The following is a 14469-nucleotide window of genomic DNA, read 5'->3' as shown; positions in this document are numbered from 1 at the left end:
TCCTCTTGGTTTATGCACTTCCTTACATAACCAAGGTTTTCTGAGTGACTGAAAGGCAAGTTTTAAAGATACGCTAACCCTTTAAAATTTGTCCTTTAGTGCCAAGTTGGAAGCTTTGCACAGCTGTATCATCTACATGTTTTGAAGTTTGACACTGTGTCTCTAGCTGCCACCCTAAGCGGAGTCCCAGGGAAGAGTGAGCTCTTGGCCTCCTCAGTGCAGCTGCTGTCTGCTCACAGCTGGCTGTGGTCTCCCCAGCTAGCCCTGAGTCCAGATGCTGTCCACCTCCAACTCCCACCTTCCCCCAAGGCAGAAGAGGGCGGCTGCTGGGCTGGAGGTTTAGCTCAGCGGCATAAGCGCCTGCCTTGCACGCAGGCATCGTGAGTTCGATCCCTGGTACCGATAAAAACGGAAAAAGACAAAAAAAAAAAAAGAGGGAGGCTGCAGTGCATCGGGAGCAAGACGCCCCGTCGGTGTTTGCCAGCGTGGCAGTGCATCGGTCCATTAACTTTTTTTTCACAGAACTTCAGGGTTATGTTTATTGCAACACCACTGAAACGTGTGTATAGAACACTGCTTGTTTCTGTAAAAGGTGGTACTTCCTGTGAACTGGTTAGGTAGCTGAAGCAGTTGTTGATCATGATGTTGTCTGCACTACAGTGGCAGTGAGCTCGTGCAGGAAGTCCTGTGTCCTGCAAAGCACTGGATGCCACCTGGCCTTGGCTGGAACTGAAACACTTTTGAAGTCTGTTTTCTGTGTATTGTAACACTTGGAGCTGATGCAATGTATTTTAAGCATCTCGGGTTAGAAGATAGAAATGCAGTTTTTGTTTGTTTTTTAAGACTGACTGAAATATGCTGGCATGATGCCTGATGCAGGAGGGTCTGTTGCCAGTCACCAGTCGCAGACCAGCCTGAGTTACATAATGAGACCTGATCATAAAAAAAAAAAAAAAAAAAAACCCTGACTGATGTGCTTTGAAATCTTTTCTTTTTCTCCTTGAAATAAAATGAATTTATAAAACAAAACAAAAGACTGATTCAAATAAAAAGGTCAGGCTGGGGATGTAGATCAGTGGTAATGTTTACCTAACATGCACAATGTCCTGAGTTCAATCCCCAGTACTACCAAAAAAAATGTTTAGACATTAGGACTCAGAGACTGAGAAATGCTACCTTAGCTGGGTGTGGTGGCTCACATCTATAATCCAGCACTTGGGAGGCTGAGGCAGGAGGACTGTCATGAGTTCAAGACCAGCCTAGGCTACAAAGTGAGCTCAAGGCCAACTTCAACTGCATAGAGAGACCCTGTCTCAAAAAGACAAAAAAAAAAAAAAAAAAAAAAATGTTATCTTGGAGGTTAACACTGAACCCCTAGGCTGGGCATGGAATTAATGCTTGTAATTGTATTAATGTCTGTAATCCCAGCACACTGGGAGGCTGAGGCAGGATAATCACAAATTCAAACTTGGCCTGGGCAAATTGGTAAAACCCTATCTCAGGAAAGGTCTGGGTAGTTAGGCATGGTAGTACACTCCTGTAATCGCAGCACTCCCAGAGGCTGAGGCAAGAGGATCTTCATGAGTTTGAGGCCAACCTGGGCTAGTTAGTTCAAAGCTACCCTCAACTACCTAGTAAGATCTTGTCTCAAACAAACAAACCTATCAGGACTAGCTCTGTCAACTGTGCTGTGGGACTAAGTCACTTTAATCTGAATGTCAGCTGTCCTCACCTGAGGCAGCAGATCACATTGCTGTGAGTGCTGCAGTGAGAATAAAGTCAGACAGGACACAGATAGGCCATCTCAGTGCCTGCCACAGTCAGTGCATGTGGATGTCGGGAGCAGAAGAATGATGTGAACAGCATAATAGTCTTCAGGGGGTTTGTTTATTTATTTTTGGTACCTGGAATTGAACTCACAACCTTGCGCTTGCTGGGCAGGTGCTGTGCCACTAAGCTCCATCCTTGGCCCTTCGGGTGGGTTTAAATGGCTTTTCTTTCCCTCTGTGGGTACTGAATTAAAGAGTCTGAGGGTTCAAACAGTATCTTGAACAGGTTTTGGATAGCTTTTTTTTAAATTGATTTTTTATGGGTAACTTTAAATGCATGTATTAGGTAGAAGTTGGCAGAAACCAGGAGGACAGTCAGTGGTGGGCTTTAAACTGAGCGAGAATCACATGCTGGGGCTTGCTGTCAGCCAGACTGGGCAGAACTCTGTTGAAACAGGTGTTGCTGTAGATATTTTATAATAGCAACAGTTATCAGTTAGATACAAGACAAACATTTCCCCAGCCAACTTGTTAGTATATTCGGATGGCTGTAAAGAAATTTATCCAATATTTAGCCCCCAAGAAGCAAGAACTGAAAAACTGGAGCCCAAACAATGAATGTAGATCTCTTCCTAAGTAGTGGATTCTACCATTAAGCACTCGTGAAAAAGTTTGGTAAACCACTGAAGTTTTGGCTTTTTTGTTTGTTTTGCCTTGTTTTGTGTTTTGGTACTGGGGAATGAACTGAGTATCTTTACACTGAGCTATATCCCCATCCCTTTTTAATGTTGATGATAATGAGACAGGGTTTTGTTAATTTGCTCAAACTGACCCTGAACTGGTGATCCCCCTGCCTCAGCCTCCCAGAGAACTGGAATTATAGGTATGCTAAGCTACTGAGTGTTTGAGGGAAAAGCAAAAGTTTCCTGTTAGCTGGTCATAGGTGCTGTGGCAGTTCTAATATGAAATACCTACGCATGGCCCAGAATTGGCCTGCCAGTGTTTTGTGGGGTTAATGATTAGCCCAGCATGTGTCTGAGCTACTTATTTCCATGAGGCTGCCAGTAGTTCACCTGCAGAGGGGTACAGAAAGCACCATGTCCCCTTTGCTCCTTTGGGCTGGGCTGGTGGCTGTGAATCTAGTGACAACTGGTAGGAGCCAGAAGACAGAGCCAACTGCCTCTGGGGAACCGCTGCATGAGGCTGAACGCCATGACTTCGCCATCTTGATCCTTCCAGGGAGCATAGAATGCTTTTGGCAATTTGCCCACCAGAATGGCTACTTCTACTTCAGCTATGAGGTATGTGGGTTCAGCTGGGGCATTTTCTCCCCTTTCATAAAATCACTCAGGCTTACATAAAAACAAGGTCTGATCATCAGTTATGCTGTGACTCCCACCTCTGAATGAAGCGTGGACCTCTAACTTGAAACTCGCCAACCAAGTTTCAGACATTCAGCCTGGCCCCTCACACTGGGGCCTGCAGATGCGCTCAAAGCCTTGGGCCAGATGGCACCACTCCCTGAAATGCTAGCCCGCTTCCTTGAGTTTGGGGGTAAGAGAAAGGATACACTGTGATTTTTTTTTGGAGGGGATACCGGGGATCGAACTCATGACCTCGTGCTTGCCAGGCAGGCACTTTAGCCCCTGAGATAAATCCCCATCCCCTAAAATATTTTTTTAAAAATATGAACACAGTACAGATTCGTATGAAAAAGTCACAGCGTTGAATCTAGACACAGATTCTAAGAAGGCTGCATTAGTGCGTGGCAGGGGAGCCGCATCCACTCTCCGTCTTTAGGGGTAATTCCGGCAACTGGAGATATAAGTGTTTACATTTTCTGCCCAAGGCTAAAATAATTTCATCTATACTGTGGTTGTTAACTTTATCTTAGAAACCTAATTTTCCAATTTATATAGTAAGAGATTGTGTTGGGCTTACTTTATTCCATTGAACTTAAAATTTAACTTATCAGAGCTTTTTCTTAACCCTGAATTTTATCAGAACAGTAGCTACTAGTCAACTCACTGTAGCTTGGGCTTATCAAAATCCAGCCTAGAGACAAATGTTCGTGGAGTGCCAATTATAGATGAGGGCTGCCAAGTAAGCAAATACCCAGTCTGAGAGCTCACCACTAGAAAGCTCAACTACAAAGCAAGTTCAGCTGAGATCTTTATGGGCTGAAGTATATGATCAACTGGTTCATACCAGCGGTGTGGTCCGGACACATCTTCCTCCTCAACAAAGGAGCTCTTAGTATTTTGGGTGATTTTTTTTCTTTTTGGTCTTTTTGAGACAGGGTTTCACTATACGGTTCAGGCTGGCCTTGGGCTCACTTTGTAGCCAGGCTGGTGTTTTTGAATTTGCGAAGATCCTCCTGTCTCAGCCTCCCGAGTGCTGGAATTACAGGAGTGCGCCACCACACGCAGCTTTGATTTTTTTTTCCCCTGTTGTACTGTATCTGACATTGCAGAACCTGAGCATTGATGGGGCTTAGCCACGATGCTGTCAGTGTGTGAAGTGAAAGGCTACCTCAGTCGTACACTACCCGGAAACGGGTGGATGGGTAGTAGCATCCTAGACAGAGCTCTGCTGAGGGTCATGGGATGTCAGTCTTATCACCTAGGTGATGTCACGGGGCTCTCTGCTCTCCTTCATGTGTCTTGGCAGGTTCAGCGGATACTTGGGATGTCGCAGGACCGGCACATTGCTGCCACAGTGCATACCCCAAAGGGATCCCTCATAGACACCTCCTGGGATGTTCGGGGCCAGATTAACTTCTCTACCCAAGAGACAGGTCTGTTTTCATCCCCATGACTAATGTAACAGGTTTCTGTGAAACTGGGGAAATAATGAAGTGCTGTACATAGAGATGGCAAAATGGATGAAATTCCAGCATCAAAACCCAGTGCTCCTGGAGATGGCTGAAGACATCAGACTGCAGTCCGGTAGCAGCAATCTGAGGGCAGCGTCTCAAGGTGACCACTGTCACTGCAGGGTCCTGAGGCTTAGTCTCATCCCTGACTGACCAGACTAGGGAAGGGGCTAACACAGAACAATTTGGAACATAGAATTGCAAATAATAAAACATGGGGCAGCATTTCTTTCCAGTCATCAGAATACTTAGCCCAGTTACTATAGCAGATTCAGAAAAAAAAGAAATGCATGGCCATGTAGGTAACGTACACTGCTCCAGCCGGAAAATTCGCCCAGCCAGATGAGGCCTGTCCCACTAAGGACAAGTGCAGTCAGTCTGCGCCACCGTCTTCACTAAGGCAGCAGCAGCATCAGACAGCTCCACTGGGCGGTGGGATTCCCGTCAGAATTCACGGATGTTCGGCACCTTTGCCCCTCTGGCCAGTAGTGCCTTCCAATCATTTTAGCTTTCAAACTCTGCAAGCCCCAGGGCCTGCGAACACACAAAGGAAGAGGACTGCAGCCCAAAACAGCAGGAAAAGGAGCCCCAAAGGCAGCGTCACAATTACTCCAGGAGGGCAGTTTCTTTCATTCTCAGTGTATCCTCACCCTCACCCCAGTTTCAAGTTCAAGATGGTGTACCCAGCTGGGCGCAAACACTGCAATCCTAGCTACCTTCCAGACTAAGGCCGGAGGATAGCAAGTTTGAAGCCAGCCCAAGCAGAGTAGGAGACTGTGTCTACAAATACTAAAAAGGGCTGTGTATAGCTCAGCAGTCCCTGAGTTCAGTCACACATACACACACACACACACACATACACACACACACACACACACACACACACACACACACACACACACACACAAATGTCCCCAGCTCTAATGATGTACAAGCAGGAGAGCCTTAACAAAAGACATGGGAACTGGAGATGGGAAGGGGGAAAAAACAGTTTTCCACCCAGCACAACTAAAAGTACTGATAATAGTAACATTTTTTGGTAACAGGGTCTTGCTATATAATTCAGGTTGGCCTTGAACTAGCAGCAATCCTCCTGCCTCAGCCTCCCAAGGGTTGGTATTAAGGCATGAGCCACTACACTTAGCTCTATTAGTAATATTTATTAAAATAAGTTTCAGGTAAGACCAGTGCCCTCTATGTTAAAAAGGGCTCTTTGTATTTCCTAAATAAAAACAATGAGCTATAGTAGCAATTTTATTTTATTCCATTTATTTTTTTTTGCGGTACCGGGGATCAAACTCATGACCTCGTGCTTACCAGGCAAGCTCTTATGCCACTAAGCTAAATCCCCAGCCTACAGTAGCAATTTTAAAGCCAGATGTGGTAGTCCATGCCAGTAATTTCAGCACTCTGAAAGCTGAGACAGGAGGATTATGTGTTCAAGTCTAGACTGTATTTCATAGTGAGACCCTGTCTCAACTCACATAACTCCCTCACAAAAAAGCTGGGCAACAGACATCTCTTGGAAAACATTAAAATAGAGTAGGAAAGCGGGTGTAGTGGTGCACACACCTTTAATCACAGCATTCAAGAGGCTTCAAGGCCAGTTTGGGCTACATAGTAAGTTCAAGGCCAGTCTGCATGGTGAGACCCTGTCTCAAACCTGTGTGTGTGTGTGTGTGTGTGTGTGTGTGTGTGTTGGGGGGGGAACCAAAGATTCACTAATGATCTAAGAATTCCTACAGGTTACTACCAGCTTTGTCTAAAAAACCAGCAAAATCGCTTTAGTTCTGTACAAGTCTACCTCAACTTTGGAGTCTTCTATGAGGGGCCTGAGATAAACCACAAACAGAATCAAAGGAAACACCTGAATGATACCCTAGATGCAATTGAGGTAATGTTTTGTGGAAGAGACATCATGGGAACTAATTTTAAATTTCAGTAACAGATTAAACCTTGGGGTGGGGGAGAGAAGGGGGAAGATAAAGAATTGGAATTGGTATATACAGGAACCAATTCCCTACAGTAAATGTAATCATTATGTACTGCAAACATGTATTACCCTAATAAACGTATTTTTAAAAGCAAAAAGATTGAAAATTAAGGGAGCGGGGCTGGGGATTTAGCTCAGCGGAATAAGCACCTGCCTTGTAAGCAGACAGTCATGAGTTCAGTCCCCGGTACCGATTAAAAAGAAAAAGACAAAAAAAAAAAAAAAAAAAAAAAAAAAAAAAAAAAAAAAGAAAAGAAAAGAAAATTAAGGGAGTAATATTGTACGAGGGCTCATATGGGTAAAATCAAAACAGGGAAGGAAATTTGAATCCGTTTGTAAATGTCCATTTTTTGAGACAGTCTCACTATGTAGTTCAGGATGGCCTTGGACTCGTTAGTCTTCTGTAGGGAGCTGTTGAAGCTGGAGATTGATCACATGCATGGGGCTAACGCAAGGCCAGCCCTGAGAACAGAGAACCCCAAACAAGTCTCATAAGCAAGTGTTTCCAGCTCCAAGAAGGCAAGGGTCAGGCCAGCCAGGCAAACAAGTTGCTAGGCAGCAGGCTTGAAATTGACATTTTCTCATCCTCTCACCATCCTTCTCCCTGGGAACATTTAGAGCTGCGCTGGTCACTGCTGTCCTCCTGCCTCAGCCTCCAGGGTGCTGAAATTATAGCTGTGCGCCACCACACTGGCACCCTTTCATATTTTTTTTTTGTCTTTATCGGTACCAGGGATTGAATTCACAACCGCATACTTGCTTGTGCCACTCAACTAAATCCCCAGCCTCCTTTCATACATTTTTATTATTTGAATTTCTTGTGTCATACCATGAGCTGGAAATTTATGGCTCACAGGCCCAATTTGTCCTACTGCCTTTTTTACTTGATATAATGCATAAATTATGCAATTTACTAAAAAATGCTTCGTGTATTTACATAGTTATATAGCCATTTCTACCATCTAAACTAGAATAATTTTCTCACCTTCAAAAGAAATGCTTGTACCCACTAGTGATTCTCAATTCTCCAGCCATGGCAATAACTACTCCACTTTGTTTCTATAGGTTGACCTATTCATTTTATCTATACATTTCATACAGATTAAATCATCCATGTGCCCTTTTTGGGGGGTCTGAGACAGGGTTTCACTGTGCAGTTCAGGCTGGCCTTGAACTTACTTTGTAGCCCAGCCAACCCTCAAGCTCACACATCCATCTTTCTGCTTCAGATGTAGCTTTTTCAATTGGTATTTTCCATTTATTTTTTAAGGCTTATTCAAGTAGCTTTTATCAGTACTTTGTTCTTTTTATGGTTGAAGAATGTTCTACTGAATGAAGACACACTTTATCCACTCGTCAGCTGATGGACACTGGGTTGTTCCTACCTTTTGGCTACAAGGCTGCTGTAACTGAATACAAGCTCTCATGTTGATGTTTTCTGTACTCCTAAAAGTGGGACTTTTAACTTATAACTTTGTGAGGAGCTGCCACACTTCTTCAGTGGCTAACCCTTTCACACGCCCATCCGCAGTGTACCAGACTTCGAATCACTCATGACCCTGCCTGTTAATCACAGGCATAGTAGTGGGTATGAAGTGCCATTTGTGCTGAGCTCCATTTCCCTAACAATTAGTGGTAGCCACCTTTTCTTCACATACTGACCATTTGTGTATCTAAATCTTTGGGGAACTGTCTGCTCAGATCCTTTGCTCACTTCAAAATTGGGTTTTTTGGGCTGGGAATTTGGCATCTGGCTCAGTGGTATAGAACTTGCCCTAGGTTTGATCCTCAGACCAAATTACAAAACAAAATATAGTTAATTTATTTTTATGTTCTTGGTAAGACCCTGACCAGGTACAGGATTTGCAGGTATTCTTCCATTCTGTGGGATATCTTTTCACTTTCTCAATAGTTTCTTTGGTGCACAAAAGCTCATGGCCTTTGTGTTTTACTAGAACACAGCCATGGTCATCTGACAATCACATTGTCTATGACTACTTTTGTGCTACTATCGGGGACCTGGCCTAGATTTCCAATCTCCTAAACAAGTGTTTGGCGAAGGCTTAAATAAGAGACAAGTAGTACGACTTTAGGGCTCCAGGAGGATCAAACCCTCTTGCACAGTTCCTGACTCTGGCTAGGATAAGGGCTAAGACAAAGAGCTTCTCTGGGCCGCCAACTCAGGAGAACCATCTTATCTCCATGATGACATTTATGGTAGGAGTGAGACCGCAGACGTCTGCAGCTGCAGTTATTTACTTCATTGGTGTTTGAAGGCGATGTCTGCAGCTGTGGCCTTATTTTGCCCTTTGAGGTATCTCTGGCCTCACAAGTACTACAGGCCTCAGCCAGGACCAGTGATTCATAGAGGTTCACTATGAATCAGCTCCCATTATCAGGCAAGAGGCCAAGTCCTAGGACAGACTCACAGATAAAACATAGAAAGCCAATTAATTTTAAATCCTGCTCAGAGCTGCTTCACAGTGGTCTCCAACATGCTACAATGGCACATCTTGGTAGCTCCCAGACAGTATGTCCTGTAAAACCAAAGATATTTACAATTTGGCCCTTTAACAATAAATCTGCAGACAGAAAGCACCATCTAAAGGGTAATGAAATGCTGGATTCATGTCTAAACTTAGGCTCACTTGGACGAGTTCCTTAGTTTGAGCACTAGTTTTTCAGTATTACTTTTTTTGTGTGTGGTACCAGGGTTCAAACTCAGGACTGTGCTTGCCAAGCAGGTGCTTGTGCCACTGAGCTACATCCTTGGGCCCTAGTCTTTCATTATTAAAAAAAAAAAAAAACCACAACTCAGCATTGTGATATATGGTTGGAATCCCAGCTACTGGGGAGGCTGAGGCAAGAGGAGCCAGGTTCAAGGCCAGCCTGGGCAACTTAGTGAGACCTTTTCTCAAAAAATTTTACTTTTTGTGGTATCTGGGATCAAACCCATAACCTTGTGTTTGCCAGGCAGGCACTTATGCCACTGAGCTAAATCCCCAGCCCTCTCAAAAAATTTTAAAAAGGCTGGTGGTAGTTTGTTGGTAGACCATTTGGTGAATCTATGAGAGGCCCTGGTTTAATCCCCATTACCAAGAAAATACTTTTTGGGCTAGGAGCACCTTAGTAGATCACTTGCTTAGCATTCCTGAAGTTGAGGTCATTTTGGCCATGCTAGGTTAAGTACTCTACCCCTGTGCTACATCACCAGCCAAAACTGTCACAGTATAAAATGTGGGTTGGTGTTGCTGAGCACAGATGAGGACAGATGCAGGTGGGACCTTTCTTTTCTCTTCCACAGGTGAGTACACAAAGGATGCAAAGTAATGTCTTTCATATATGGCGGTTTTACAACTTTGCTCGGATGAGAAAGATGGCAGACTTTTTCCTTCTTCAATCAAACTATAACTATGTGAACTGGTGGTCCATAGCCCAGAGCCTTGTTATTGTGCTATCTGGTATCTTGCAGCTGTATTTTGTGAAACGTCTCTTCAATGTTCCAACAATAAGCCACACAAAAACACCAAGATGCTAAGCTGACAATAGCATCTGGGCTTTTCTGCTGAGGTAGAGCCTTGTCAAAGCGGTACTGAACTCTCCTTTGCAAAATCAGAAAGAATTAAGTTTAATATTTGAGGCTACTGTGCTTTTCAAAAACAGTAAAATGGCAATAAAAGTCATACTAATGTAAACGCTCCGAGATTGGCTGTATCTTAAGTATGTATTAATTCATTCCTGGAGGCTTGATCTCTGCTGGGTAGAGCAGCCTGGCAGCAAGACATACAAATTAGGGCTCCACTGTGACTCTGTTAAACATGTAAGATCAAGATACTGTTTATCACGTAGCACTTCCTTAGCTTTCACTGATTCCACCTAATGGAGAACAGAAAGCACTAGCAGCAAAAATTAAAAAAGGTGGGACAAAATCAAATTTGCAGAGAATGACTTAGTAGTATGCCTTTTTGTAGTTTAAAATGTTTATTTTTAAGGATATAAACATTTGAATTAAAAATAACATACAGTATATCAAGAAGTTCTTTGGCTAGAGATTCAGCTCAGCAGTATAAGTGCTTGCTTTGCAAGCACACGGTCGTGAGTTCGATCCCCAGGACAGATTTAAAAAAAAAGAAAGAAATTGTTGTTTCACAACACAAGCAGTCTGAAAAATTTTGGGGTGTAAAACGTTTTAAAATGTTGGGCTTAGGGGCCAGGTAGCTCAGCAACTTATGTGCCTGCCTGGCAAACTCGAGGTCATGAGTTCAATCCCTGGCACCAAAACAAAACATAACAAAAAAGTTGGGCCAGGGATGTACCTCAGTGGCACAGTGCCTTCCTGGTAACTGTGAGATCCCAAGTTCAATTCCTGGTGCTGCCCCTAAAGTAACAAAGACATTTTATTATGATTGTTATATGTATCTAAAAAGTACCAATAAAATCCATGTTAAAATGTTTTATTAATTCTAAAAATAATTTTGGGAAGTATGGGAAGGATGAAGGAGCTAAATTATAATTTCATGGTATCTAGTGCTTTTGGTTCAGTCTAGTCATGCAAGAGGGGGTTCTAAGGGAAATTGTATTTTATGAAATTCTTTTTTTTTTTTTTTTTTTTTGTCTTTTTCATTTTTATCAGTACCGGGAATTGAACTCACGACCGCCTGATTGCAAGGCAGGTGTTTATGCTGCTGAGCTAAATCCCCAGCCCTGTATTTTATGAAATTAAAATGAAAAGAACATTTCAGCCTGGGAGTATCCCATCATGTAAAGAAACAACATAATCGGGGCTGGGGATTTAATTCAGCGGCATAAGCGCCTGCCCTGCAAGCAGGTGGTCGTGAGTTTGATCCTTGGTACTGATAAAAATGAAAAAGACAAAAAAAAAAAAAAAAAAAAAAAAAAAAAGAAACAACATAATCACATTACATGAAGATACTATGTTTAGTAACAGAAATACTGTAATACAAAAATAACTCTTACCATTTATTCAGCACCTACCATTTTCCAGGCATTGTAAATGTTTTACAATCATGATTTCTGATCGTAAAAGCCACGTTTTTTTTGTCTTTTTCCTTTTTATCGGTACCAGGGATTGAACTCATGACTCCCTGCTTGCAAGGCAGGCGCTTATGCTGCTGAGCTAAATCCCCAGCCCCTAGACTGATGGTTTAAGGCTATTTTTTTTATAAAAGAAGAAAAGAGGGCCGGGGAGATAGCTTAGCAGCACAAATGCCTGCTTGGCAGGCACAAGGATGTGAGTTTGATTCCTGGTACCAACAGAAAAAGGAAAAGGAAAATAAAAAGAAAACAACACATTAAAGTTGAATGACTCCCTCCAAAGCCAAAAAGCTGGGAGGCAGAAGATCTGGGGTTTAAATAGAAGTTTTTCTTCCACATATGCAACACTTACTGTATGGAAAAACAGCAGAATGAATTACACTTACTATAAGAATCAAAATGTATAACAGATACTGAGAAACGCAAAAAAAAGTTCAAATGAGAAAAGGAACAAGGGATGGGGAAAGGGGAAGAAGGGTGAGAAAGACTAGAAGGGAAAAGAATGGAAACCAAGCTTTTGTAAATAAGCAGTGGACGGGGGCTGAAGGGAGGGGAGGGGAGGGAAATGGGGAAAAGGCAGCAAGCGGTAGCAGGTACAGACAGAAATTTCCTATGATGGACATTATCATTCTAAAATGTAACAACAAAAACTTACACTTACTACTTGAGCCAAATTTCACTTGTAAAACCGAAGACATTAGATAGTATTCTTTTTATTTTTCTGAGACAGGGTCTCACTATGCAGTCCCAGCTGGCCTTGAACTCATCTTCCTGCCTCAGCCTCCCGAGTCCTGGGACTACAGGTGTACACCACCACACCTGGTGTAGGCTATTATTCTTATATTCTAATATCTTTCATGATAGTCATAAAAATGGAAGTCCATTGTGCTCTTATGAGTCTGGAAAACAAAATGTTATCACAGATAACAATGATAAGCTCTTCTTGTCCTTGGTTCCAATGATTTAGAATCTATCATTCAGAACAAGAAGCCCTCTGATTCAAATATAAAAAATACACAATAAGAGTATTCTACTTAGTCAAAAATACAAAGATCTAAAATTCCACTTCTGAGGCATTTCTGTACAGTAAGAATCCAGCCTCCACTTGTTAGAGACATAATATTAAACTAAGAAGTCCTTTGTAGAGGTCACAGTGGTGACAAAATTCCACATAAAGAGGCATCTGCACAGGAAACAAAGCTAGGCCCTTCCACAGCGCTGTGCTATTAAGTCCTTGTGACGCCTTCACTTTAAGTCAGGGTCTCTTCATGCCGTATGTATTCCCCAATGTCTGCTTGATGAAATACCACAATCGCCATAGGGTCTACCTTCCTGCAGTCTTGTGTAGACTTTGCTGCTACCCCAAAACCCTGGGATTCAAAAAAAGAGAAGATTAATTCACTCAAGTCATTCAATAAGCCCATGCCGAGGGCTGGAGAGAATAAAAACCGCTGTTCTTGTCCTCGAGAAATTCGAAGGTGCCGAGAAGTTACTCTCTGACGCGCACAGGTTTAAAATGTATACTTCAAGGTTAAAAAAAAGAAAGGCCCTTGGTTTCTGTAACACTGCCATCGCCACTCACCAGGGGGACGTCGGCCATGGAGTACACCACCACGCCCTGGTACTGAGCAGTGTTCTCGGTGATGCGGCCCAGACCGGATTTCAATACGTGGTTTCCATACAGGAAAGACTGCTCGGCCCCAGGCTTTATCCACACTTTATACTGCAAGACAGAGAAAGTCCAACAGACAAAGAAAACAAGCTAAGTTATATCCCTGCTGATAAATTCGCTGTCGGTTCTGGGATTTCCTTTTTTTTTTTTTTAATCGGTACCGGGGATCGAACTCACGACCAGGCGCTTGCAAGGCAGGTGCTTATGCCGCTGAGCTAAATCCCCAGCCCCCTGGTATTAATTTCGCAAAAGAATTTGGAGAGAAGGAGGGAGACAGAGAAAAGGACAGGAATTTCCCCCCGCCTCGACGCACACCTGCACGGCCCGCCATGGAGCCTCCCCCATCCCGCCACCCCCGGCCCTCGGGTCCCGCCGGCCCGAGCCCGGGACACCCGGCCTCGCCCCTCCCCGCCCACCTTGGCATAAGGCGCCAGGTAATCCAGAGCCGTTACGTGCAGCCGGAACTTGTGCGTCTTGGTGAATTTGCCGAAGCAGGTGCCCAGCGACACCAGCTTGTCCCCGGCGATATTGGCCGCCAGCTTCAGCATCTTCTCGCTGCAAGGATGACGGGGAGCAAGGGTTCAGCGGAGGGAGCTGACGGGACCCAGGCCCCCTCCGCCCACTGTCGCGCGCCCCCGCTCACCTCACGTAGTACACCCGGTCGTTGTGCAGCCTAAAACAGTAGGTGCCGTCGGGCCTGTCAACCAGCAGCTGAAGGTTCTCCCCGATGCTGAGGGCAAAAAGAGGGCTGCAGGCTGCGCCCGAACCAACTCGACCGGGCCCCGCGTCCGCATTCCACTCACTCCCCACCACATACACATTCCCTCCGCCCTCCCCGCGCTCCTACTATTTTGCGATTTTCTCAAACATCACTCGGGTCTCCTCTTCAGTTAAAGGCCGCATTTTCCCGGTAGATCTGAACACCGGATCCTCGTGCCTCAGCAGTCGGAACCGGAAGTTGGCCGCCGGCCACTTCCCGGCAACCCTAAAGCCTGCCCCTCTAGCGCCAATGCAGTCGTTGGTTCAAGCTAGCGACCCCTAGCATGGAGGACCTCCGGTGCGGGGGTGGGGGGGGGAGACAAAACAACCCAGTCAGATAAGAAAC

The 14469-nt window shown here is 44.2% G+C and overlaps 2 protein-coding genes across 4 annotated transcripts; one reads left to right on the top strand and one right to left on the bottom strand.

Moving 5' to 3' along the window:
- The first annotated feature begins 27 nt into the window (after nt 1–27).
- Tmed6 (transmembrane p24 trafficking protein 6) lies at nt 28–10332 on the top strand. Its single transcript, XM_003471985.3, has 4 exons — nt 28–3070; nt 4440–4566; nt 6390–6538; nt 9942–10332. The coding sequence occupies exons 1-4, from the start codon at nt 2822–2824 to the stop codon at nt 10173–10175; spliced, it is 759 nt and encodes a 252-aa protein (XP_003472033.2). The 5' UTR covers nt 28–2821; the 3' UTR covers nt 10176–10332.
- A 267-nt stretch (nt 10333–10599) lies between these two features.
- Nip7 (nucleolar pre-rRNA processing protein NIP7) lies at nt 10600–14366 on the bottom strand. 3 transcript variants are annotated; one of them, XR_010047017.1, is made up of 6 exons: nt 14212–14366; nt 14008–14094; nt 13781–13919; nt 13275–13415; nt 12348–13062; nt 10600–11015 (listed from the first exon to the last, which is right to left on the bottom strand). XR_010047017.1 is itself a non-coding variant. In XM_063247574.1 (5 exons), the coding sequence occupies exons 1-5, from the start codon at nt 14265–14267 to the stop codon at nt 12943–12945; spliced, it is 543 nt and encodes a 180-aa protein (XP_063103644.1). In that variant the 5' UTR covers nt 14268–14366; the 3' UTR covers nt 10600–12942. The 3 variants fall into 3 exon arrangements, 1 of the variants encoding a protein (XP_063103644.1); XR_010047018.1 differs by having other exon boundaries at nt 12354–13062; XM_063247574.1 differs by having other exon boundaries at nt 10600–13062.
- Between the last annotated feature and the right edge of the window lie 103 nt (nt 14367–14469).

This window comes from Cavia porcellus, unplaced genomic scaffold, assembly GCF_034190915.1.
Source record: "Cavia porcellus strain 051 isolate PalLab524CR breed Dunkin Hartley unplaced genomic scaffold, mCavPor4.1 scaffold_4, whole genome shotgun sequence".
Taxonomy (NCBI): domain Eukaryota; kingdom Metazoa; phylum Chordata; class Mammalia; order Rodentia; family Caviidae; genus Cavia; species Cavia porcellus.
Note: the sequence above shows the minus strand (reverse complement) of the source record. Positions and strands in the feature narration are given on the sequence as shown.